The sequence below is a fragment of the Heloderma suspectum genome, chromosome 2 (assembly GCF_057233095.1).
Source record: "Heloderma suspectum isolate Gila_16-S chromosome 2, 16-S_ref, whole genome shotgun sequence".
Taxonomy (NCBI): domain Eukaryota; kingdom Metazoa; phylum Chordata; class Lepidosauria; order Squamata; family Helodermatidae; genus Heloderma; species Heloderma suspectum.
In genome coordinates this window covers 74,556,440-74,582,694 of record NC_139459.1, presented here as the reverse complement: position 1 = coordinate 74,582,694, position 26,255 = coordinate 74,556,440, and the positions used below count along the sequence as shown (strand labels likewise).

The 26,255-nt window shown below is 42.7% G+C and overlaps 1 protein-coding gene across 6 annotated transcripts in view; it reads left to right on the top strand.

Annotated features, from left to right (window-relative positions):
• The window catches only part of TRIM36 (tripartite motif containing 36), a 104,500-nt gene that overhangs the window by 22,595 nt on the left and 55,650 nt on the right, over nucleotides 1-26,255 (top strand). Inside the window, exons 1-3 of one of the 6 annotated variants that reach the window (XM_084833892.1) lie at nucleotides 9,125-9,770; nucleotides 18,025-18,262; nucleotides 25,626-25,969. In XM_084833892.1, coding sequence (XP_084690018.1) covers nucleotides 9,744-9,770; nucleotides 18,025-18,262; nucleotides 25,626-25,969 — 609 coding nt within the window. In that variant the 5' untranslated portion in view covers nucleotides 9,125-9,743. Of the gene's footprint in view, nucleotides 1-9,124; nucleotides 9,771-18,024; nucleotides 18,263-25,625; nucleotides 25,970-26,255 lie in introns of those variants that run through there. The other 5 variants (XM_084833895.1, XM_084833893.1, XR_014787690.1 and 2 more) reach the window with 5 other exon arrangements.

The following is a 26,255-nucleotide window of genomic DNA, read 5'->3' as shown; positions in this document are numbered from 1 at the left end:
AAAGGGAATTCCATCCATCTATTGAGTGGCTTTGGGGATGCTCAGGCAAAGGAGTGTATTTTGGATGCTCTCAGAGCTTGCTGCCCATGCTTACTCTGGAGCAATTCAGTCCTTTTTACTTCTGAGTAGACATGCATAAGCCAGTTTTTGTGCTGCATTTCACTGTTACCTCTGAGCAGGCATGCAAAGGGGTAGTTTTGTGGATGTTCTGTGAATATGAAACAGTGGATTTTGGATGCTGTCAGATGCTCAGTTTCCCCTTTCTCTTGTATGGCTTGCTGGCTGCTGGGGATCCAAAAGACTGATTTTCTGTGATGCTCTGTGGATTTATTCCCCCTGCCCCACACATTCTGCTTTGGAAGCATGATGTTACCAGTTTCCCCTTTTGCAGTGGGTTGCTGCTGGGTTCAAAAGAATGTTTTTCTGTGGTACTCTCTGCCTGTGGTGACCCTGCCTCCACCCCAGTGGGCACCAGCTGCCACTCTATGGACTCTGCCACTTCAGCCTGCAGGTGTAGGGTACCACTTAAAAACTCCTTGCAAATGGAAAACAAGTCTGCCACATCAGGAAGAGAGGTTCTAGCCCAGCATTTTGTTTGCTGTACTGATTTTTTATTTGTAGGGAGGTTTTAACGTAAGGGAACATTCAAAAATATCATCCCCTGCCTGCAGTGGTGCAGTCCATTCTTCTGTATAATAGCAAAGTTGTATTGGTGATAGACAAATCACTTCTGCCCCGGTTCAATTTAGGACTAGACTTGGAAAACTAATTTGCCCAATAATGAGAAAGTAGCTCATTTTCTCATTCTGAGCCCAATTCAGACCCCATCATGCTCTTGACTATATCATCGATAATGTGATAGGGGGCTCCTTCACACAGAGCTTTTATCCTGCAGTTGAGATTGCTCCTTCACGGAAGTTTGAGGGCTCTTTACATGATGCAGTGACCCTGCTGTGACCCTCCAGGGCATCTCCTGCACTAAATGCCCTTTGTTCTGTTTTTAAATAGATCACAGATAATGAGCTGTCAAATTACCCCATTGTGTTCCGCTTCAGTTTCCTCCATGAAAAGAGTTAAAGTGGCAAGAAGAGGAGCAAGATCAACAAAACATAATGGAAGGCTGTGTTTCCACCAGCAATTTACTCCAACCTGGCTGCACGGTGAGGTCTCTCTGTTTCCATGACATCGTGGCCATTCAGCACCAGCTCCACATTTTAATGTGGAAAACCCCCTTCTTCTGAGACTGATTATAGTCTGACTTTTCCAGCTTACTTCGGCTCCGTTACAGACCTGTTTCCACAACTGTACTGGGTTTGGTATCACAGTCCTGCCCATGGGGCGTGTAGCCCGGCCTTTATGGGTGTGTCGCTCTGACCTCAGTGACCCAACCCTTTCCCTCCCTATTTTCCAGAAGTTTGATTGCTGTTTTGGAGCAGGATGCCGAGGGACCAACTTTTAAAACATCATTGAAAATAAGCACCAGAACACAGCCCATGAGTCAAGGGGTGTTTTATCCCATTGTGCTGAATTAGGCTTGCCCTCTCAATGACCACAGAAATAACAGAGAAGCCCCTCAACTGACACGGCACATATCAAACTCCTCAATTCCTTAAATGCGATTAAGTGCGATCTCAAGGCTCCGGTTCATTGCCTTAGGATGTAACTCCTTCACAGCTTCCATATAGAGATCCTGTGTGTTAAAATGGGGGCTGGTTTTGGTCTCTTTCCCACAACAAACCCATTAGTGTGTCCTCAGAAGTAACTCCCACTGTGGTCGATGAGGCTTGCCTTTGAATGCTCACATCAGAACTTACAGAGATTCCCCCTCAATTGAAGTGGCACACTTTAAAGCCCAATTCCTTAAGTGCAATTAAGCGACCAAGAGGGATCTCGAGGCTCCGATGAATTGCCTTAGGAAGAAAGTACTTCACAGCTTCATTATAGATATCCTGCATCTTACAGTGGGGGCTGGTTTCCATCTTTGTGTTTACTGGTCTCTTTCTCACATCAAACCCATTACTGTCTCATCAGAAGTAATTCATTGTGGTCAGTGAGGTCCTCTGGGTTAAAAAGGGGGCTGGTTTCCCTCTTTGTGTTCTCCCTGTCCTTTTCCTAGCACAAGCATATGTGTGTCTACTTGGAAGTAACTCCCACTGTGCTCAATGAGGTTTGCTCCTGAAATGCAGGTGCATCTGGACTTTCAGGGGAAAGGAGAAAGGGGGGGAGAGGGGTAAAGCATCTCTTCACAGCAAAGCTGACTCCTTTAAAAAAATTCGGTACTCCTCCATTAGCTTCTCCTTCCGTTGTCCTGGAAACACCGCCAAGGAGGCAGAAACACTGATGAGGTAATCAGATCCAACACAGACTCCACTCAGACCCCACCCAGCCATCAAGAAAATAATATGATTAGAGCTCAGTGGAAACAGCACATAGCCCCAGGCTACAATGGGTCTTTAAGGGCTGTGGAAACAGGAAAATGAGAAGATGCAACTGGGGAAACATCACAACAAAGTCGTAAACAAAGTGACGCCAATACCGTGGAAACACGCCTGAAGACTCAGATATGGGGAAAAGGAAGGGGAGGGGAGGGCGGGAAGGAAGTGTGTGTAAAGAGAGTGAGTTGTGATCCTGCATTTAAAACAGAAGCAGAAAGCTTCATTTTAAATGTAGGATTTTAGGCTGGTGTAGAGATGCCCAGAGTACCTCCCACCCATGGTCCTACAGCTTCTGCTGTTATCTTCCTGCATATCTGGCTCAGTGATAATGGGCCCTGGCCCTAGTGGCAGTGGAAGCAATGGCCAGGAGGACTTGCTAGAGGGTCCTTTCTCTCCCTAGTGGTTGCTGGACAGCTGCTACAACAGTGCCCCAGCTGTCGGGGAGACTGGGAAACATAGTGTTCCCCATAGAATCATAGAATAGTAGGGTTGAAGGGGGCTTACAAGGCCATCGAGTCCAAACCCTGCTCAATGCTGGAATCCAGGTCAAAGCATCCACGACAGATGGCTGTCCAGCTTCATCTTGAATGCTTCCAGTGTGGGAGAGTCCACCACCTCCCTAGGGAATTGGTTCCATTATCGTATTGCTCTAACAGTCAGGACGTTTTTCCTGATGTTCAGCCGGAATCTGTCTTCCTGCAACTTGAGCCCATTATTCCGTGTCCTGCACTCTGGGATGATCAAGAAGAGATCCTGGCCATCCACTCTGTGACAACCTTTCAAGTACTTGAAGAGCGCTATCATATCTCCCCTCAGTCTTCTCTTCTCAAGGCTAAACATGCCCAGTTCTTTCAGCCTCTCCTCACAGGGCTTTGTTTCCAGTCCCTTAATCATCTTCATTGCCCTCCTCTAAACCCTCTCCAGCTTGTCTGCATCCTTCGTAAAGTGCGGTGCCCAGAACTGGACACAGTACTCCAGATGAGGCCTAACCAGTGCTGAGTAGAGGGGAACTAGTACTTCATGGGATTTGGAAGCTATGCTTCTATTAATGCAGCCCAAAATAGCATTTGCCATTTTTGCAGACACATCACATTGTTGGCTCATATTCAGCTTGTGATCGACAACAATTCCAAGATCCTTCTCGCTTGTAGTATTGTTGAGCCACGTATCCCCCATCTTGTAACTGTGCATTTGGTTTCTTTTTCCTAGGTGCAGAACTTGGCATTTATCCCTATTAAATGTCATTCTTTTGTTTTCAGCCCAGCGCTCTAGCCTATCAAGATCACTTTGAATTTTGTTTCTGTCTTCCATGGTATTAGCTATCTGGCCCAATTTTGTGTCATCTGCAGATTTGATAAGCATACCCTGCACCTCCTCCTCCAAGTCATTAATAAAAAGGTTGAAGAGCACTGGGCCCAGGCCTGAGCCCTGCGATCCCCCGCTCTTTACTTCTCCCCAGTTTGAGAAGATCCCATTGATAAGCACTCTTTGAGTCCGATTCTGTAGCCAACTGTGGATCCAATAGTTCTTTAATCTAGCCCACTTTGAGCTAGTTTGCTAATCAGGATATCATGGGACACTTTGTCGAAAGCTTTGCTGAAGTCGAGGTATATTATATCCACAGCATTCCCACAGTCCACAAGGGAGGTTACCTGATTAAAAAATGGGATCAGATTAGTCTGGCAGGATTTGTTCTTGACAAATCCATGTTGGCTCGAGTAATCACTGCATTGGTTTCAAGGTGCTTACAGATAGATTGCTTTATCATCTGCTCCAGAATTTTCCCAGGGATTGATGTCAGACTGACTGGTCTATAGTTCCCACAGGTTCCTCCTTTTTACCCTTTTTGAGGATAGGGACAACATTAGCCCTCCTCCAGTCATCTGGCACTTCACCTGTCCTCCATGATTTCTGAAAGATAATAGACTGGCAGAGATCTTAGAATCATAGAATAGTAGGGTTGGAAGGGGCCTACAAGGCCATCGAGTCCAACCCCCTGCTCAATGCAGGAATCCAAGTCAGAGCATCCCCAACAGATGGCTGTCCAGCCTCATCTTGAATGCCTCCAGTGTGGGACAGCCCACTATCTCCCTAGGTAATTGGTTCCATTGTCGTATTGCTTTAACAGTCAGGAAGTTTTTCCTGATGTTCAGCCAGAATCTGGCTTCCTGTAACTTGAGCCCATTATTCCGTGTCCTGCATTCTGGGATGATCAAGAAGAGATCCTGGCCATCCACTCTGTGACAACCTTTTAAGTACTTGAAGAGCGCTGCCATATCTCCCCTCAGTCTTCTCTTCTCAAGGCTAAACATGCCCAGTTCTTTCAGTCTCTCTTCATAGGGCTTTGTTTCCAGTCCCCTGATCATCTTTGTTGCCCTGCTCTGAACCCTCTCCAGCTTGTCTGCATCCTTCTTAAAGTGCGGCTCCCAGACCCGGACACAGAACTCCAGATGAGGCCTAACCAGTGCTGAGTAGAGGGGAACTAGTACTTCCCAGGATTTGGAAGCTGTGCTTCTATTAATGCAGCCCAAAAGAACATTTGCCTTTTTTTCAGCCACATCACATTGTTGGCTCATATTCATCTTGTGATCTACAACAATTCCAAGATCCTTCTCGCTTGTAGTGTTGTTGAGCCAAGTATCCCCCATCTTGTAACTGTGCATTTGGTTTCTTTTTCCTAGGTGCAGAACTTGGCATTTATCCCTATTAAATCCTTCTGCCAGTTCCTTTATTACTCTAGGATGCAGTTCATCTGGCCTTGGAGATTTGAACTCATTCAGACTAATTAGGTGTTCCTTGACCACATGCCTCTCAATCTCAAGCTGCAATCCTGCCCCTTCAGCCTGTACTTTGATTTTGCCAGTGGGTGGGGTCATAGACCCTCTTTCGGGAGAAGACTGAGCTAAAGTAGGAACTGAGCACTTGCCTTTCCTTTGTCATCTGTTATCATTTTGCCATCCTTATTTAATAGTTGAACCACCATTTCCTTCCTCAGTCTTTTACTATGCATGTATCTGAAGAAAGCCTTTTTGTTGCTTTTAGCATCCCTCGCTAACCTCAGCTCTTTCTCAGCTTTAGCCTTCCTGACGCCATCCCTGCAATTCTATGCTACCTGCCTGTCCTCTTACTTTGTTGCTTGGCCTTCCTTGCACTTCCTATATGTGTCCTTTTTTGTTTTCAGTTCATCTCTAAGCTTTTTGTGAAGCCACATTGTTTCTTCTGTTGTCTTCCACCTTTTTTCTTGTTGGAATAGTTTGTACTTCTGCCTTTAAAATGTCCTTTTTTAAAAGCTCCCACCCATCTTGGCCTCCTTTTCTCATTAGTGTTGCTTGCCATGGGACCTTACTTATCATTGTTCTGAGTTTATTAAAATCAGCTTTCCTAAAATCCAGGGTAAGCATTTGGCTACACTCAGCTTTTGCTTCCTTTAGAACGAAGAACTCCAGTATAACATGGTCACTTTCCCCCCGAGTTCCCATAGCTGCTACTTTATCCACTAAGTCATCTCTGTTGGTGAGGATCAAGTCAAGGATAGCTGATCCTCCAGTTCCTTCCTCTACTTTCTGTAGGACAAAATTATCAGCCACACAAGTCAGGAATTTGTTGGAGGGGCCATGTTTTGCAGAATTTGTCTCCCAACAAATATTGGGCAAATTGAAGTCCCCAATTATTAGTACATCATGTTTCCTTGAAACATTGGCAATTTGCTTTTCAAAAGTTTCATCCTCATCTTGAGTAGTATGACTGGGTAGTAGACTCTGACCACCATGTTCCTTTTATTCTTTGCTCCACTTATTTTAACCCAGATGCTCTTGATGGGGCTACCAAGCTCATCCTCCCGTATTTCTGTGCAGAGATATGTATTTTGAACATATAGTGCAACTCCACCTCCCTTTGTGTTCCTTCGGTTCTTCTTGATCAAGTTATATCCTTCAGTTGCTGTATTCCAGACATGGGAGTAATCCCACCAAGTCTCAGTTATACCTATCAAGTCATAATTTCCCACCTGTATTAAGAGTTCAAGTTCATTCTGTTTGTTTCCCATACTCCGGGCATTAGTATACAGACATTGAAGACCATGTGCTTTATAGTCTGGCTTTCTTCCTACATGTTTCTGAAGACTACTAGTGGGTGCTATTAGAGCTGTTCTCTCTGTTGTGGTGCATGAGCCTTTGTCCATTGTTACCCCCAACTTTACGTCTCCCTTCCCCAAGGGAGATATTCATGCAAAAATAAAAATGAAAATGAAGTGCCTGGGGAAAGCTTCATGTCCCAGGCACAAGGGAGCCTGGTAAGCTGCCATAGCAGCGATCAAGGCACCATGGAGGGAAGGAGAAACCTCATTCACTGCTGCTACCATCCCAGCTGCCAGATAGGTACATAGTGAGTTCTTCTCTGGTTCAGATTACAATTCAAACTAAAAAAGTACTCTTGGGTTGTAATACTTGACTGAGATTGGAAGCAAGCATTATGAGTCACTACAGTTTATAGTCTAGTCCAAGTAACTGTATTTTAGTGACATCACTAATTGGGATATAGCTCAGAATCCTAGGTTCTTTTGCTTTTGTGGCCTATTTGAGTATGTTCCATGTGTGGTCCAATTTAAGCACAAAATTGATCAAGTTAAAATTGGAGGAGTACTTGATAAATCGTTAAAATTATCCATAGGCATATTCACTTCTGCAAAATAGAAAGCTTTATCTTTGTAGAACAACAAGGAAATATTTTGTTTGCAATCTCCCCGCCCCCCTGCTACCACCCACTTCACATTTTTAAAGCAGTGACTAATTTTATTTTTCTAAGGCTGAATAAGTCTTTGGAGCTAGTAATATTTTTAGTTCATCTCTTTACATGTATGTAAATTTTCAAAACCAAACAGTACTGGACAGGGACAAAATGTTAATGATAAATGATAAATTGCTTTATTATGGTGTTTAAAAAGTATGCTATCTCCTGTGACTGAGATCCTAAACAATATTTAAAAATCAACCAGTCTCACTTTCATGTAGGTATTTTAAACAGTGGTAGAATTAAGTTTGTTTTCTCAAGACTTAGTCACTTCAGGGAGCATGAACAATCTGAGTAGCTATAATGTAAGAGAAAAAGAAAAAAAAAGGCTATTGAGATAAATAAACTTTATAAAACAAGTAAATCAAGTTTGGTAGTCCTTTACTTTTGTGTCAGACATGCTAATTCAATTTGTTTTTATTAAGCCCTTTCCAAAAATGCGAGTCAAGGACACCGTCTCTCAGTCTACATTTTTTTAACTAGTATGCTTTTAGAAGCTTAACTCTACATAACTGTAGATGGTATCTTCCACCGCCACCCCCCTTGTGATGGATTGTTTGCTGGATATGGATAAAGATGTCTGCTGCCTAGGTATGGATGGAACTGTTAAGTATAAATTGGTGTTAATCTAATTGAAATGACAGTGATAGAAACAAGTGTCCTGTTTCTCCTCTTTGTGGCCCTGCCATGTTCATATTACAGCACAATCCTATGCATGTTCGTGTGGAAGTAAGTTCCAATGGATACAGTGGGGCTAATTCACTCGTATGCATTTTGAGGATTATATTTTTAGCATTCATTTTGATACCCACAAACAGTGTGGCTCAATTGAAATGAAGTGGCCCACTGCTTTTTGCTGCCCATAAGATACTCAAAGGTCCATGTCCAGCTGGGGCCAGGCAGAAGGCCATCAACAGACCCTGGCAGCATGACACGAGTGTACACAACCATTGGCCTATTGCTCACTGTGTGCTTGTGTATGAAATCTTCTGCACCAACCTTGTAGAAAACCCCAATTTCTCTCATGATCATATGCTTGGAAATGAGGGTACAATACATAAGTAATTCTGAACATATGCCTGAAGCAGTCGTCCTATTCCTACAGGAGTTCAGTAACATATTACTCCTGTAAATTGTTTTCAATTATGTACTGCTCTCAGTAGGGAAACTTCTCCTGTGGCTTGCTGGTGTGCATGTATGTGAGAGGATGCATCTCTGTAAAATCTGTACTGGATGTAGTCTTTTAGGATAATTGGTGGAATGTGTACCAGCCAGTTGCTAAATCTTGGGTAGAGCAGAAATTCCTTTTCTGGGGTTATTTCCCCAGGGAAATAATGCCCTTATTAAGATAATTTTCTTTTGTCAGGCTGGGGAGCTTATTCTGACAGTCTTCATTCCTTCCCACAATAAAGGAAGGAGGTGGGAAGCTATTTGTGACCAGAACTAGCAAGGGGCTGACTTGCAGCTCCCTAGTGGTACTACTAAAGGTAGCCAATCTGCTTTGGGCAATCTCTAGCATGCAATGCTAGTTACCTAGGAAAGAGCCAAGGCTAGTTTCTGAGCATCCTGGGGTTGCCAGAAGAGTAAACGGTTCTGAGAGTGAAAGTAGTAACAACTGTCAAAAGAAATGGGCAGAATGCAGATTCCTCCTTAACACCCTTCAAAGGAGCGTGGTAAACCACATCTTCCACGACAGAAAATGTGCCAGTTCGGTAACGAATAGGCACGAGTAGCTTCTACCCAGAGGCGCGAAAACTCGTACTTGGCTTGAAACTATAAGTCGAGTTGTCCTCCTTCCTATGCCTTTTAACATCCGTATGAGCCCGAAATTCAGTAGGCGACGCAGCCCCTGCTCTTGCGGGTCAGCGCCAGGAAAAGCGTCTCGGGAGGCTGCCGCGGTCGCCCCGCCGTGGGCACGCGCGGCGAGGAGAAAAGCGGCGGCATCGCCCGCGCCAGCCGGACTCAGCGAAGGCGTCTCCTAGAGCGTCCTCCTCAGACATTTTTCTCGAGAGGAGCAGGAGAAGGCGGCAGTTTGCCTCCCTTTTCCTGCTCCTGGTGAGTGCTCTCTGCTCCGGTGGTGGTGCGGGGGGGGGGGGACACGTTGCTGGACAGCTTCCCTCCCCGCCTCCCCCCAAGTAAAGCGATGGGCGGGAAAAAGACGGAACCGCCTCAGCCCTGAGGGAGGCGGCGGCTCAACAAAGGTGCCAGGTGGCGCCCCTCCCCCATTGTGGCGTGGGCGTTGTTGCCAGGCGGCCCCCGCGGCCCCGCCCCGCGCAGCCTCCCCCGCCCCGCCGGCGCGTCCTCGGGGCAGTGGTGGCAGCTGCTGGGCGCCTCGTAGCCGCTCCGCGCGCGCCCTCTCTCTCCTCTCCCTTCCCTGCGCCGCGCGCTCTCAGGGGGGAGGGCGGACCCAGCCGGTTCCGAGAGTCGGCGGAGCGAGCGAGCGAGCGAGCCGGACACGCGCGCACCGGGCACCTTTGACTCAACCGCCCGGGAGCGGAAGCGGCGGCAAGTGGCTCCAGGATGGAAGGGGACCGGCTGGAACCCGCCGTGAGTGTGGCCCTGAGGGGGGAATGCCGGGCGGCGGCGAAGTTCTGAGGGCGGCGGATGAACTGGGAAGGGGCGCCTCGGTGACTGGGGCGGGGAGATGTGCGTGTGAGACGGGGCTAGTCACTGGGGAGGGGATCTGTGGAGCAAATTAGGCTCTGAGGAGAAACGCTGGAAGGTTCCCCCGACCCACCGACGCCCCTGCCTTCCTCAAAGTGGCTGCTCCTGGCTCTGCCTGTAACACGCGCGGGATGATCTCCCTGCTGATCTCCAGCCACGGTTGGGAAAGGAGGCAGTCGTATCCCCACAACCTTAGACGTTCCTCTCTTCCTCCTCTCTCTCTGTTTCCCTACCCAATTTCTCGGCCGCGAAAGCAGAATTCTATCCCAGCCTCTTCCGCCTCCTCTTAGCTATTCCTTGTAGTTGTGTTCTCAGCTGATGAGCTTGCCAGATTCCCTCCCCATTCCTCTTTCTCTCTCTCTTTGCTTTTAACACATACACGCAAGGCTCGGAGGCTTGGGTGTGTTGTGCCATGCGCCAGAGCTTTGTGCAAACTCATTCTGCTGCAGTTGACCGCGTGGTGGACTCTATCCCAAGGAGGAGCTGTCATGATTGCTTTAGTCTGACCAGGGGTCGCTTCAGATCTGTTAAGAATCTCTAGGCTGCTGAGGGGTGGGGTGAAATGGGATCAGGATAATGGTGTGTGTGTGTGTGTGTGTGTGCGAGAGAGAGAGAGAGAGAGAGAGAGAGAGAGAGACAGGCAGGCATATGTGTGGACCCAACAATCCGTCAATCATGGGTGCTCTTTGCACATGCTAGGATGGAATCAATCTCCTAGTTTTTAATTGCGTACATGCAGTGAAGTAGATGCATGTGTACAAGTCTTGCCTATGGAAATCATAAAGTGAGTGAGCGGCAGACTGAGAAAAAACTATGGCGGTCAGGCTGATTAAGCAGAAAATCAGAGCTGGTGCCTGTACTTCAGGTTTATTTGGAATACTAATTATATCTAATGTATATCCAACCTTTTAGGGTAAAATCCTCCTAGGGTTGCTGATAAATGCCAGTAAAAGATATATCAAACAACAAAGCATAAAACACAACCAATAAATTAACAACTAAAACCATTAAAGTGCCAGGCAGAACAAAAGTTTTTAAAATATGTTTTAAAGCTATCAGTGAGGGGGCATTCATGCTTCCCTGCGCAGGAAACACTAAAGATATGAGGCCATAATTGAACAGGTACTTTCCCAGGTAACTGCCCATCTGATAGTTCTTAATGGCAGGCTGGAGAACAGATTCTCTTGGGCCAATCTTGAAGATATGTAGGTATATAAGGGTGCAGGTGTTTCTTCAAATAACCTGGTCCCAAACTGTTTTGGTCTTTAAAGGCCAAAACAAGAGTTCTAATTTCAGTCCAGAAATGGATATACAACCAGTGCAACTGGTACAGAATTGGTGTCACATGATCTGGACACCTGAGCCCCCACAAGCATTGTGGTAGCTGCATTCTGAATCAGTTAAAGTTTGCAAACTCTCTTTAAAGGCAGACCCACGTAAAGAGCATTACAGTAATCTAGTCTGGATGTAACTAAAGCTAAGCCTGCTTTCATCAGATAGAGTTGCAGCTGGTAAACAGTACTTGTTGTTGTTGTTCAGTCGTTCAGTCGTGTCCGACTCTTCGTGACCCCATGGACCATAGCACGCCAGGCCTTCCTGTCCTGCGCTCTCTCCTGGAGTGTGCTTAAGTTCATATCATTGCATCGGTGATGCTATCTAGCCATCTCATCCTCTGTCATCCACTTCTTCATTTGCCTTCAGTCTTTCCCAGCATCAGGGTCTTTTCCAGAGAGTTTTCTCTTCGCATTAGGTGGCCAAAATAGTTGAGCTTCAGCTTCAGTATCTGTCCTTCAAATGAGCACTCAGGGTTGATTGCCTTTAGGATGGACTGATTTGACCTCCTTGCAGTCCAGGGGACTCGTAAGAGTCTTCTCCAGCACCACAGTTCGAAAGCATCAATTCTTTGGCGCTCAGCCTTCCTTATAGTCCATCTCTCACAGCCATACATTACTACTGGGAAAACCATAGCTTTGATTAGACGGACCTTTGTCGGCAAGGTGATGTCTCTGCTTCTTACTATGCTGTCTAGGTTTGCCATAGCTTTCGTCCCAAGGAGCAAGCGTCTTAATTTCATGGCTACAGTCACCGTCTGCGGTGATCTTGGAGCCCAAGAAAGTAAAATCTGTCACTGCTTCCATTTCTTCCCCTTCTATATGCCAGGAAGTGATGGGGCCAGATGTCATGATCTTCGTTTTTTTAATGTTGAGTTTCAGACCAGCTTTTGCACTCTCCTCTTTCACCCTCAACAAGAGGCTCTTGAGATCCTCTTCGCTTTCTGCCATTAGGGTGGTATCGTCTGCATATCGGAGGTTGTTGATAATTCTCCCGGCAATCTTAATTCTGACCTCTGATTTATCCAACCCGGCGTTTCTCATGATGTACTCTGCATATAAGTTAAATAAGCAGGGTGACAATATTCAGCCTTGTCGTACTCCTTTCCCAATTTTGAACCAGTCGGTTGTTCCATGTCTGGTTCTTACTGTTGCTTCTTGACCCTCATACAGGTTTCTCAGGAGACAGGTAAGGTGGTCTGGTACTCCCATCACTTTAAGAATTTGCCAGCGTTTGTTGTGATCCACACAATCAAAGGCTTTAGCGTAGTCAATGAAGCAGAAATAGACGTTTTTCTGGAATTCTCTTGCTTTCTCCATGATGCAGCGAATGTTGGCGATTTGATCTCTAGTTCCTCTGCCTCTTCTAAACCCAGCTTGTACTACCGGTAGTTCTCGGTTCGCATACTGCTGAAGCCTAGCTTGTAGGATTTTGAGCATCACCTTGCTGGCATGTGAAATGAGCGCAATTGTGCGGTAGTTTGAACACTCTTTGGCGTTGCCCTTCTTTGGAATTGGAATGTAAACTGACCTTTTCCATTCTTGTGGCCACTGTTGAGTGTTCCAGATTTGTTGGCATATTGAATGCAGCACTTTAACAGCATCATCTTTTAGGATTTTAAATAGCTCAGCTGGAATACTGTCATCTCCGCTAGCTTTGTTGTTAGTAATGCTTCCTAAGGCCCACTTGACTTCACTCTCTAGGATGTCCGGCTCAAGTTCAGTGACTGCACTATCATGGCTATCAGGGACATTCAGATCTTTCCTGTATAGTTCTTCTGTGTATTCTTGCCACCTCTTCTTAATCTCATCTGCTTCTGTTAGGTCCCTGCCTTCTTTGTCTTTTATCATGCCCGTCTTTGCACAAAACGTTCCCTTGAGATCTCCAATTTTCTTGAAGAGATCTCTAGTCTTTCCCATTCTATTGTTTTCCTCGATTTCTTTGCATTGTTCATTTAAGAAGGCCTTCTTGTCTCTCCTTGCTATTCTCTGGAACTCTGCATTCAGTTGGGTGTATCTTCCCCTTTCTCTCTTGCTTTTCGCTTCCCTTCTTTCCTCAGCTACTTGTAAAGCCTCATCAGACAGCCACTTGGCTTTCTTGCATTTCTTTTTCTTTGGGACGGATTTCGTTGCTGCCTCCTGAACAATGTTACGGACCTCCGTCCATAGTTCCTCAGGCACTCTGTCTATCAGGTCTAATCCCTGAAATCTATTCCTCACCTCCACTGTATATTCATCAGGGATATGATTTAGGTCATACCTGAACGGTTTAGTGGTTTTCCCGACGTTCTTCAATTTAAGCCGAAATTTTGCAAGAAGCAGCTCATGATCTGAGCCACAGTCAGCTCCAGGTCTTGTTTTGACTGACTGTATGGAGCTTCTCCATCTTTGGCTGCAAAGGACATAATCAATCTGATTTCGATATTGACCATCTGGTGACGTCCATGTGTAGAGTCGCCTCTTGTGCTGTTGGAAAAGAGTGTTTGCTATGATCAGCATGTTCTCTTGGCAAAACTCTATTAACTTTTGTCCTGCTTCATTTTGTACACCAAGGCCATGCTTGCCTGTTATCCCGGTGATTTCTTGACTTCCTACTTTAGCATTCCAATCCCCCATGATGAAGAGGACATCTTTTTTTGGTGTTAGTTCTAGAAGGTGTTGTAGGTCTTCATAGAACCGATCAACCTCAGCTTCTTCGGCCTCAGTGGTTGGGGCATAGACTTGAATTACTGTGATGTTGAATGGTTTGCCTTGGATTCGTACTGAGATCATTCTATCATTTTTAAGATTGTACCCCAGTACTGCTTTTCCCACCCTTTTGTTGACTATGAGTGCTACTCCATATCTTCTAAGGGATTCTTGCCCACAATAGTAGATCTGATGGTCACCTGAATTAAATTCGCCCATGCCTGTCCATTTTAGTTCACTGATTCCCAAGATGTCGATGTTCAATCTTGCCATCTCATGTTTGACCACCTCCAGCTTACCTTGATTCATTGATCTGACATTCCAGGTTCCTAAACAATATTGTTCTTTACAGCATCGGATTTTCTTTTCACCGCCAGACACATCCACAGCTGAGTGTCCTTTCGGGTTTGGCCCAGCCGCTTCACTCTTTCTGGCGCTTCTTGGAAATACCCTCTGCTCTTCCCCAGTAGCTTATTGGACACCTTCCGACCTGAGGGGCTCATCTTCCGGCGTCATATCTTTTAGCCTTGTGATACGTTCCGTGGGGTTTTCTTGGCAAGAATACTGTAGTCCTAACTACCAAAGCCACCTGTGCCTCCATAGATAGCCCCAGATCCAGGAGAACCCCCACATTGCATGCCTGGCTCTTCACAGGTAGTGTAACCCCCATCCAAGGCTTGTTTCAAACCTCTATCCAGAGCAATATCTCCCTGATCAACAATTCCTCTTTCTTGTCTGGATTAAGCTTGATTTTGTATGTCTTCATCCATACGAGAACTTCCTCCAAACACTTATTTAGGATTTCCATTGTCTCCCTTGGATTAGTAGATGGAAAAGAGAGGTAAAGCTGTGTGTCATCCCTTTACTGATGTCACCTCAGCCTAAATCTATGAATGACTACTCCCAGCAGTTTCATGTAGATGTTAAAGAGCACAGAAGACAAGATAGAGGCCTGAGGCACCCCAAAGGCCAATGTCCATGGGATTGAACAGGTCTCCCAGCACCACCTTCTGGAAGTGCCCATCCAGAGAAGACTTGGAGCCACTGTAATGCCATGCCCATAAGTCTCACTCTGGAGAAGTGATCCAGAAGGATACTATGGTCAATACCAAAAGATACTGAGAGGTCCAGGAAGACTAAGAGGCACTCCCCCGTCTGTATTCCAGTGTAGGTCCTCCATGAGGGTTTTTATCCCAAAACAAGATCGAAAGCTGGACAGAACAGATCCAAATGACCACTATCATCCAATACTATCTGAAGTTGAGACATCATCATTTGCTCCAAAACTTTGTTTTAAAATGGTAAATTTTATTCTGGACGATAGTTTTTGTTTTGTTTTTAACAGAGGCTGAACCACCCCTTCCTTCAAGGAGGCATTAACAGCCTCCACCATCCAAACAGCAAACCCAAACCTGGCTGCTTTTACAAGCCAAGAAGGACAAGGTCCAGAATGCAAGTGGTAATTCTCAACTCTCCAAGCAGCCTGTCCACATCATCAGGCTGCACAAACTGAAAGGACACACTTGTCTGTTCCATATCAACAGTGAATTGCAGTTCCCCCTCATACGATGTGCATCAAAAACATGGGGAAAAAACAATCATTTAAAGAGTAGAAAAGTAATCCCTGGCTAATTATTCTCTATTGAATGATATTGAGTTAAGTACCCTGAGAGATGGCTTACTAGCCACATGTAACTGGATCTGGAATGATCAGTGTTGAACTATAACTGCTGCTTGGGATGCTTCAAAATCCCTTTGACAGAAAAACAGTGGGACAAAAGAAATGAGTTTGTACAGCTCTGTTGTCACCCTTTCAGAGCTCTATCCTAGCCCTTTCGGCTTGCTTAAAAACTATTTCCTTTCTAGCCAATGTGTTAAGGACTAATGTACAATGCTGTAATGTACAATGCTGTATCCTCCTTTTTCTTTGGATGAGTGGAAGGTGAAGCTTTTGTTTCTAGAGGATGAATAGAAGATTGATCATCCCTCACTGAACCTTTGGCAGCACAGTTCACAAAGTGCTATTTCCAAAAAAGCAAAGAGCTGGGCATTTCAGAGCCTGTCTCCTAATTTATTCAGCCAGGCTATAACTTATTCTGACTGAACTGTAACTGGGACAAGCATCTCTCTTTTCTAACAATGTGCTTTCTTGTTCTTCAGAGCCCTTTTGGAAGAGAGGCAAAGCAAACTGCTGCATGCACACTAGAGTGTGTCTATTTAAGGGGCAAACAGTTTATTTCAAGTGCATTAGTTACCAAAATATAACTTCTCTAACTAGTTAATGATATAGTTGACTGGAGTTGCATGTATTAATGGAATATTTTAAGGCTATATGTTTAAACAATAATATAACAAGTTAAGGTTGGTCTCACATCTAAAAGTGTAAATTCTTGTTATGGTATTTACTGCCATACCATGGCATCACTGTGAAAGTGCAGCCCTCAGAATAAAACTTAAATAGGGATTTATAAAATTTCCCTTTTGGTTGATATTTATATTCTCTGTGACATTACATTTGTTTGATTTTGTAGCTGGGACAGGAGATTTCGTAATGTTAAACTTTCATCTAGAAGTTAAACTTGTGCCTCAAAGCTGAATCAGAGCTGATACAAAGGGAGGAAGGCTTCAGTTAACCATAGTTTGTGAATGCTTGGTTAAAACCTTGTCAGTGAAAGACTGAGCATTGTCCTAAGGGCAGACATTTCATTCTAAAAAATCTCTAAATAGAAGGAAGCAAGAACACTACGTTTCGGTATTGTGTTGATTTAAATGAAGGTAGTAAACAGGAAAAAAATATTTCCATGTCCTTAACCAGATCCCACACATTTTTAGTTGGAAGCAAGACCCACTGAGTTTGGTGGGCTTATTCTTGAGTATGTAGGCATAGGATAGCAGCCCTACTTTTACTACTTTTGTAGTAATTTGAAAAAGATATAATACATTTATAACCAGTTTTCCAAAGGACATCTTTGCATGTGGATGCTGGGCTTATTTTCCTTCTGCATGGTGTTCTCCACAATTCAGAGAAGAGGTGCGGAAAGGGGGATGCCATGTCTCATTTAGTAGCATCTCAGATTTATAGTATAAGCTAATGTGGTATCCTGTAGAGTAAAAATAACTCTGAAACTCAAAAGAAACAGCTCAACATTATTATAGTATTCATTCATACTTGACTAATGGTGCAAACCTATACATATCTACTTAGAAATAAATTCCATTAAGATCAGTTGGTCTTACTCCCAGGTAAGTGAGTATAGGATTGGAGCCTTAGTGTTATAAATGGAATAAAAACTTAAAAAAGAATTGTTGGTTATCATCATGTATTTTCACACTTTCTCCTTATTCACGTCAGCTTAGCACTGTCTCCTACCTTTGTCTATACTTCTACTTTAAAGAAACAGATAAATACCTCTGGGCTTCTGCAGAATGTATTTTCCTAATCCTGAATAACTATAGTCCCTTCCCACACACATACATTTAAGGACTTTCTTCCAGAGCAGATAGTGTTCCATCCAAGCTGGAGCCCTGTCTTCCTACCTTCCTTGATAACAGTCTGAGAAAGCAGTCCAAATCCCCCCACCAGTTTTTTAAAGATTATGTTGGGGCTCTCATATTACCACTAAATCTAACGATAATATTTCATTCTTGACAGTACTTATATGGCTTGATCACTCTTTGCAATTCTGAATCAGAGCATCAACAATGTTGATTGTCTCTAGTTATTATACATATATAAGTCACTTTTAAAGTGAGTCCCACATTGCCTTTCTGGACACTGAATCTTAAACTGGAGAAGTTTAATATAGCTATCTTTCCATTTTTTTAAGTGAACTGATAGAAATGACATACATGTTTTTCTTTGTATATGCAGACATCTTGCTGCTTGTTGTTGTTGTTGTTGTTGTTCAGTCGTTCAGTCGTGTCCGACTCTTCGTGACCCCATGGACCATAGCACGCCAGGCCTTCCTGTCCTGCGCTCTCTCCCGGAGCGTGCTCAAGTTCATATTCATTGCATCCGTAATGCTATCTAGCCATCTCATCCTCTGCCGTCCCCTTCTCCTTTTGCCTATCTTGCTGCTACTTGTGTTTTTTTTAATTCCTGTCTTGTTTGCTTACAGGTTACCATTAAGAATATCGAACGAGAGCTCATCTGCCCAGCATGCAAGGAGTTATTTACCCACCCACTTATTCTCCCTTGTCAACACAGTATCTGCCACAAATGTGTAAAAGAAATTCTGTACTATACACTTGAAGATTCGTTCAATGATGCTGCCTCAGAAACTTCCAATCAGAGTAGCCCTCGCAACCGAATGCATTCCCCTAGCTTGGATAGACTAGACAGGGTTAATAGATCAGGTATGTATAAGGAAAACTGCTTGACTGGCACAAAATCTGAGTTGCAAAATGTTTTTTTTAAGTAGTCTGACTAGTTTGAAAAGTGTAACGTAATGTTTTCTTGATCTACAGAGTCACTCTTATTGTCAAGGTGTTCTTAGAATATTAGCTTTCCAACAAAGTAGATTTTATTTGTATACCATCAGACTTTTCTGGTAGGTTTGATTGCTTTGTGTTACATAGACGTGGTTTGAACAACACACCACCATTATTTAACCTGCAGTGCAGCCTCCGCAGGTGGGCTGTCGTGACGTCTGAACATGGCCAGGTTAAAACCTATCTTTTTTCCCAGGCATTTGGCAGTACATGATGAGTTTTAATAGGTCCTGGATTTGTCTTTAGTTATGACTGATGGCTCAATGTTTTAGTTATATGTTGTTTGTGTATATTGTCGGTGTGCTTTTATGCACTTTTTTGTAAATGGCTGTTAAACTTTTTATATTGTATTTAATGTTTTAACTTCTGTAAAACGCCCAGAGAGCTTCGGCTATGGGGCGGTATAGAAATAAATAAATAAATAAATAAATGGTTATGCGAGGGTTAAACAACCCTCTCATAATCCTCAGCTTGTTGTAGGGTTATGCAAGGGTTGTTTAACCCTCGTATAACCCCGATGCCTGTGTTTGGACGACATGACAGCCTCCCAGTTGGAAGTTGCATATTCAAAATGTCACACACCATGGCTCCTTAGGGGTTAATTAACCCACAGTGGACTGTCGTGTCTTGTGAACTAGCCCATGGACTTCATTTTGCTGAGAACATGCCATGTGTTTGTGCTGATTTAATTTCCAGGGGTAGAATCCAACTAAAGTCCTACTTAGACCCATTGAAATGAATGGGACTTAAGTTAATCATAGATAACTTAAGTCCCATTCATTTCAATGGGTCTACTTTAAGTAGGACTTCGGTTGGATTCTGTCCCAGGTTTTTAGAACTCCTTGTGGTCCATGTTTGTTCACATTCTTTGTCCAAAATACATTTAGTTAGAAATAAGCCTCATTAATTAATGTAATTTATTCTGAGAACGTGTGGCTAGGATCATGGTTTTGATTCCCCTATTTATATCTGGTTTCTATTGCATATGGGATGTTAGAATTCTAACATCAAACCAAGTAATATTGTTGGATGCTTTTTAGAAATATAACAGGCTGTCTATCTAGCCTAGTACTGCTTACTCTGATTAGCATTGGCTCTTCAAAGTCTGAGACAGAGGTCTTTCACATCAGTTGCTACCTGATCCTTGTAACTGGAGATACCAGGAATTGAACCTGCAACCTTCTGCAGGCAAAGCATGTGCTTTGCCACATGTGTTATGGTCCCTTCCTTGCAACAGGATTCTTCCTTGTGTTTTCTGTAGTTTAGTCCTGACCAACTGAAATTTAATTTTACCACACAGTGTGGTAGATGGCGTAACTGAATAATATAGTCAAACCTCATGTTTTCAATATCGCTTCTGTGACTTATTTGCATATATGAAACTTTTGCTTAATAAATCCATGCATGTTACTGCTTTTGCATTAACACCAAAGTGGGCTATGAACTGCTATTCAAGTCAGCTAGTTATGCGTGTTTGTGTTTGCATACAGAGCTACCAATCACCTCCATATGGAGAATAAGTCTGAGGTTCCATTGATCATATATGGAAATCATATTATAATTAACAAATCTATGCTTGAAACTAACACGTTGTGTAATTAAAAATAAATTTTGTATTAAAATGGGAAAGAGGGTATTTTGAGTGTATCATAGTAAATCAGTACAGAATCCTTTCTGTTCAGTTTCTATAAACAATTCTCTGTTCATTATTTACAGCCTCGCAAAGGAGGTCTCTTGGGTGGAGAGGTAGAAATGCTTCACTTTTGTATGGCTGTAGATAGTACTTGGTAGTATTTGACCTTATCATAAATATGTTTGACCTATAGCTCTCTTAAGTATCAGTGGTCAAGTCCAAGATTAGCAGGTGGATAGAGGAATATTGCTGAGGAAATACTACTTTCATTTTTGCGCAGCAGACATAATGGTCAACTGGATTCAGGTGTGTAACTTGACACCTCTTACAGCAAGGTTTTAAACTTCCATTCAAATAATTACACTTAGAAATAACTAATCAGTGGTTTTGATGCTAGCAAGGTGAGAACTCAGATTATTATCAAAATAGTGTTATTGCTGGTTGTTGCATTCTGTGTGGGTGTCTTCCTTTTTGACAAAAAAGTGTTTCATTTTAAAAATACTGATGTGATTTGTAGTATTCAGGTAAAGATCAGTGATGTAATATATTCATATCTTAACACATCCTACTGTAGTGGAAGGTAAAGTAATATGTAGTGCCCAGTATATTAGTTTGTGTTATTGAATAGAATTATCTGTTCTGTTCAGTTTGCCTTAACTAGCACTTACTTTCTGGAAAGAGTGACACAGGATTGCAATACTCTTTCTAGCTCAAGAATAATGAAATAGTATTTATGATATTTAAAAAGCTGCTGCCAGCCTCTTCCTCCATATCCAACCACTAAAACTCTTTGGGCTGGTTCAGATGTAACCAAAGTTTAGCATTACAAGAACATGCCTACCTGCCTTGGATGTATATACTCTCCTCCTCTGGGTTGGTCAAAAGGAGGAGTTTGGAAGTTTCTGCTTCTGTTTATGTTTAAGTGCAAGTTGTCATGTCATCTAAACCTGAATTAGCTATGGTTAATTAAACAAACCATAGTTTACGAAGGTGGTGTATTTTCACTAACCATAGTTAAGATTAGCCATGGTTTAGGGTTTGGATAACATTTATTTATTTAAAATTTTTCTTGGCCACCTTTCAGGGCAGCAGCCCTCCCAATGCGGCTCACAGCAATAAAATACATTAAAACAATTTAGATTAACATGCTAAACCACAGTTAATCTAGAATGAGACCAGAAGCTTATGATCTCCTTTTAGCCATGCCAGAAGAGAGGGGAAGCTGAAGCAAATGAGGAAATTAGGCTCATTCCCAAATGCAGCCTTTGTGTGTCATGGCTGTACCTGTGGTAGTTGCTGCTGCTGTACCAGTAGTTAGAGTTCTACCAACTCCTCTTATTTTGAGAAGGTGGTTTATTCTTCAGGCTCAGCCCCCTTCCCATGAAAGACCTATAGAAGTGCATTGTATTTCAGTGATATCAAATGTCATGTTTGAAAATACAGACCGCTGAAAAAGGTCTGTATTTCTGTAGATACAGGTCTCTTTTTAAAGTTAGTTTGTGAGGAAGAATGCATTTCACAAATATAGGAATGGAACTGAAAAAGACTTCCAACACTTGACTTAGGAGTACATTTTATTTACCTTAAAGAAAAACAACATTGACAATTGGACAAAATTAAAACAAAGGTGTCACAAGCTACTTAATTCATTCAACGTTCTTATAATGAGGCAATCCTTGTCGATTTCAGAGATCTTTAAGAAAATACGTTATCTGAGGAGACCAAGTATTTACTTGTGAACTTTACATGAATCCAGTTGACTTTAAACAAAATAATGTTTTTTAAACACACTCCAGAAATTTACCCTTTGTCCTTCATTATACTGGTGATATTGCTGTATTCAAAAATGTAAGTTGAATTAAAGATGTATTATCCCTTTTCTAATTCTTCTGGCATTTGTTGTGGTAAATCATACTTTTAAATACTGAGGTTGTTTCCTCTTAAGCAGAAGAGATGCTTGGGGATTGAGGTGAAGCTCTGTTACACACATGCCAGTCATTGCATGTATGTGAAAAGGCTTGTTGGTTTGCAGCTGTTGATACTACCCTTGCTAGTCATTTGGGAAACCATTAAAAGCAGGTGGTAGTGAGGACCTATTTTCAGCCAGAAGTCTAAAGTACTATTTTTGTCAAGATCTGCATTTATATAGTTGGATGAAACTAGTGGGCAGAGTATAGTTCTTCCCATATTTTATTTATTTAAAATATTTATATACAACTTATATCGAAAGCAGTTTGCAGCAAAATTCAATATGGCACAATAATAAAAACAGTGACACTTAAAATCACTGGCAGGGGAAGGCCAATATATAAATACAAAAAGCAAGACAAAGTAGCAGCTACCCAAAAGTAGACTAAAAAAGACTAAAAGAGTATTTGTTGCCTCAATGATAAAAGAACTGATGCCAGCCAAATCTGCTTGGGGAAGGGAGGGCATTAAAATGCCTTCTTCCCAGTCAGCGCCTACCTAACCTCCTCAAGGTAGCAGCACCTTAGGATAATTAACACAGACCTTAGATTCCAGGCAGGTTCATATGAGAGAAGGTGGTTCTTAAAGTACCCAGGTACTTTAAAAGTCAAAACCAGCACCTAGAATTGGCCTGGAAACACTCTGGGAGCCATAATGTGAGCTGGAATGCCAAAATTAGAAATAGGATTGATGACAAAGGCAAATGAAAAATGAACAGTTTATATTAGCCCTTTTAAGTTTTCTAACAACTTAGTTTTATTACCAAAAGAAAATAACGGCGCACAGATAAGTACCCATTTGCTTTCCCTCTAATAATAGTGAATTAGCAATTCTTTCAGTGCTCATAAGTTCTGAATGCTTTTTTTAAAGGTTCCTTTTCATCTGTGTGAATGATGGTAGAATGCCATCTAACAGCTTAGTCTAAGCAATGATAACTAGAAAACATGAAAAGGGATGGAACATCTTAGATCTTCTGGATTTACTAGTCGTCAGCATGGTGTCACCAGTATGTACATAAAAGCATGCTTTCATTATCATGCTTTTTTCTTATTTTTAACTAATTGAATTAACGTTCTGTGTCATCCAACTTCATATTTTGGCTTGAATGATAAGGTTTGTACTTGTCAACACATCAAAAGCATGCTACTGGCCAAGCATTTCAGATTGCATTATCTAAACTTGACCACTGCACCATATATAAAAACTTATTTTGGATTTTGTTTACCTTTGCCTGCTTAATTGTCATTTAAACAGTGAATGGTTTGAATTGAAGTGACTTTAGTTGCCTGCTCTACTAGTCAAGACTGTTTCTGTGTCATCTGCTTTTAATTGCAAGTTGCATGTTATATCCTCTTCCTACTTAAACCTTTAAGGCTAGAATCTTATACCGACTTATTTGGGAGCAAAATCCATTGGACTTACTTCTGAGTAGATACATATAGGCTTGCGCTGTAAGTTACTCAAAATCTGCATAGAATATATTTCACTAATGTATTGCATGTATGCCTTGTTGCAGGGCATGTGATTTTTGAGATTAAACTTGCTTCAAGTAGAAGCATACTTCATGTTTCTTTGATAGTTTGTGATCAGGTTATAAATGTACTAATCACTGTGTTTGCACATTTTCCTATGAATCTAAGGGTAGCCCATCTTTCTGAAGATTCCCTGGAGTCTTGTATAGGAGAAGTTGCTTTCACTGCTTTACCCTTAACAGTTCACAAATATGTCATGAAGTGTACACGCAACTGCTAGAAAATATTTTTAAAAATAATTCATATTAGTAAATCTCTGGAAATTATAAGGTTAAGTTTAAAGGTCTCTTGCTTCTTTGGAATCAGATGAGTCCTTTTGACCCAACCCAATGTTCTTAAAATACAGCTTTTGAACTAGGAAAAGGTTGTACTGGTTTATACTTGGCATGTTTTAACCAACGTTTGAATGCAATCACACTTTTTTTGGTATGATGCTACTAGATGCAGGGTGGAAGTTTATTGGCTCTATTGGATTGCTGCACAATCATGGGATCTGACTGAATTTGATATTCTGAGATCCCTGGTTATGCTATTTAAGAAACAGAACTCTTAGGGCACAATCTTAACTAGATAGCCAGCTGCCTCCGACCTCAGAGGTGACCGCCTATCCAAAGCAAGGCAGGCGAGGCACGGGGGGATCGTTCCCTCTGTGCTGCTCCTGCCTTGCTATTTTTTGCTAGACAGCTGATTTCGGCTGTCCAGCGGCGGGGGGGCTGACCGGGAGAGGAAGGTGCTATACAACACATTGGATGTGTCATACACGCAGCTCTGCTCTCCCCGCCCTGGAATGCCCCAGCCCCGCCCCTTTTCATTCTCTCCGTGCTCCTCTTGTGAGCACGGAGGATGGGGCTTCTCCGTGCTGCCTCCAAGGGGCGGTCGGTTTTCGCGAACCGACTGAGGAGCACAGGCTTTGAGGTCGGTTCCTGGAAACGAGCATATCCTATGGCCCACTAGACAGTGTTTAGGGAGCCAATAGGGTTGCTCTCTCCAAGTTCTATTTCTTACATCAGTTCCTATCTGTAACTGCAGTAGTTTTAATTATCAGTCAGTTACAATTTGGGAATAAAATCAAACTTAAGCCATTTCCCTGCTGGGCAAGGTGACGGAATTTAGCTCCCAGACTTAGTATTCAGGATATCTTCCTTATAATTATGGTTCTATTATTTCTTGCTCTATTCCTATCTTATACCCAGCATGCATCACAACCATATTATTATTAATTACTAAATTTATGTATTGATTTGCCCCACAAGGAGCAGTCTCAAAGTAACTTGCACACACAAATACAAAACTCCATAATCAATGGAACAGAAAAAATCCAAAATATACTATCATCAGCCACAATAATACAAGTAAAAATAAACACCATAAAAACATAGTGTTCGATCCGGGATCTGCCTTCTGCTAGAGGATGGGTTCCACTGTCGGAAGGTGCCTCCACCTGATTTTTGGGGATGCCCTTCCCCTCCACATCACAGCTCACCCCATTCAGCATGGCCTTCCGACACCGTGTAACATTTACAGGGGGCTGGAGGGCTGTTGTGGGAAGGAGGGGATGAGGTCGTCTACTTCTGTCAGTGTAGCTGATCCAGGATAAATCTGGATCCAACTGATAATCTAAAAACAATAGAATACAAAAAGCGTTGATCCATAATACAGAGTCTTCCCACAGTACACACAATATTCAACAACTGTTTGTGGTAGATTAAGCTGGGAGGTGGGGAGCTATGAAGTGAGCTTTAGGCTGAGCAGAATTTGAACAAGGGCTTTCCATTTCCTGATCAGTTTCCCTTGAAATATGCACTGTTTTCCAGCATGGTAGTTATTACACAAAACCCCTTCATCATTTTACAAATTGGTCAAAATACTGTCAAAATAGGCGGTATCAAATGTTTAATATGGCTTTCCATGTGATCTTGTTTCTAATGTTTTGCAGTTTGTATGCAAAGTTACTGAGTTTGGTCACAACCACATAGTGCCAGTCTGAATGACACATGCACTAAAGGGGATTCAGAAATAAACATCTAGTAGCTTATTATTTATTCCCTTCTTGACCTGTCAAACTATTTTTCTTATTGCACTGCAACTAAACCAGGTCCTGCCATCTACACAGGTTGGAAACGCAATTCATTAACTCCTAGAACAACCATCTTCCCTTGTCCTGGATGCCGACATGACATAGACCTGGGAGAGCGTGGCATCAGTGGCCTATTTCGCAACGTCACCTTGGAAACTATTGTAGAGCGATACAGGCAGGCAGCAAGGGCAGCTACAGCCATTATGTGTGATCTCTGTAAACCACCACCACAAGAATCCACAAAGAGCTGCATGGATTGTAGTGCAAGTTATTGCAACGAATGCTTCAAAATACATCATCCCTGGGGAACTTTAAAAGCCCAACATGAATATGTGGGACCAACCACCAACTTCAGGCCTAAAGTAAGTAGGGTTTTTTGCAGTATGTGGTAGAACTGGCATGTCTATGTGATGAAAAATGCAGAGGGTGCATTTTGGAGACAACTGTAAAATGTAATGTAATCCCCAAATGAGAATTTGGATGTACAGCACAGTGCTGATTCAGTTTTATTTTGAAATAGTATAATGATACTACTGTAGAATGATTCTAGATCATTATTTTCAAATACTTTCAAGTGTTGTAGACATTTTTGGATCTAGCAATAATTTAAATACTTTCCAGACATTCCTTATGTTGGTATAATGTTCT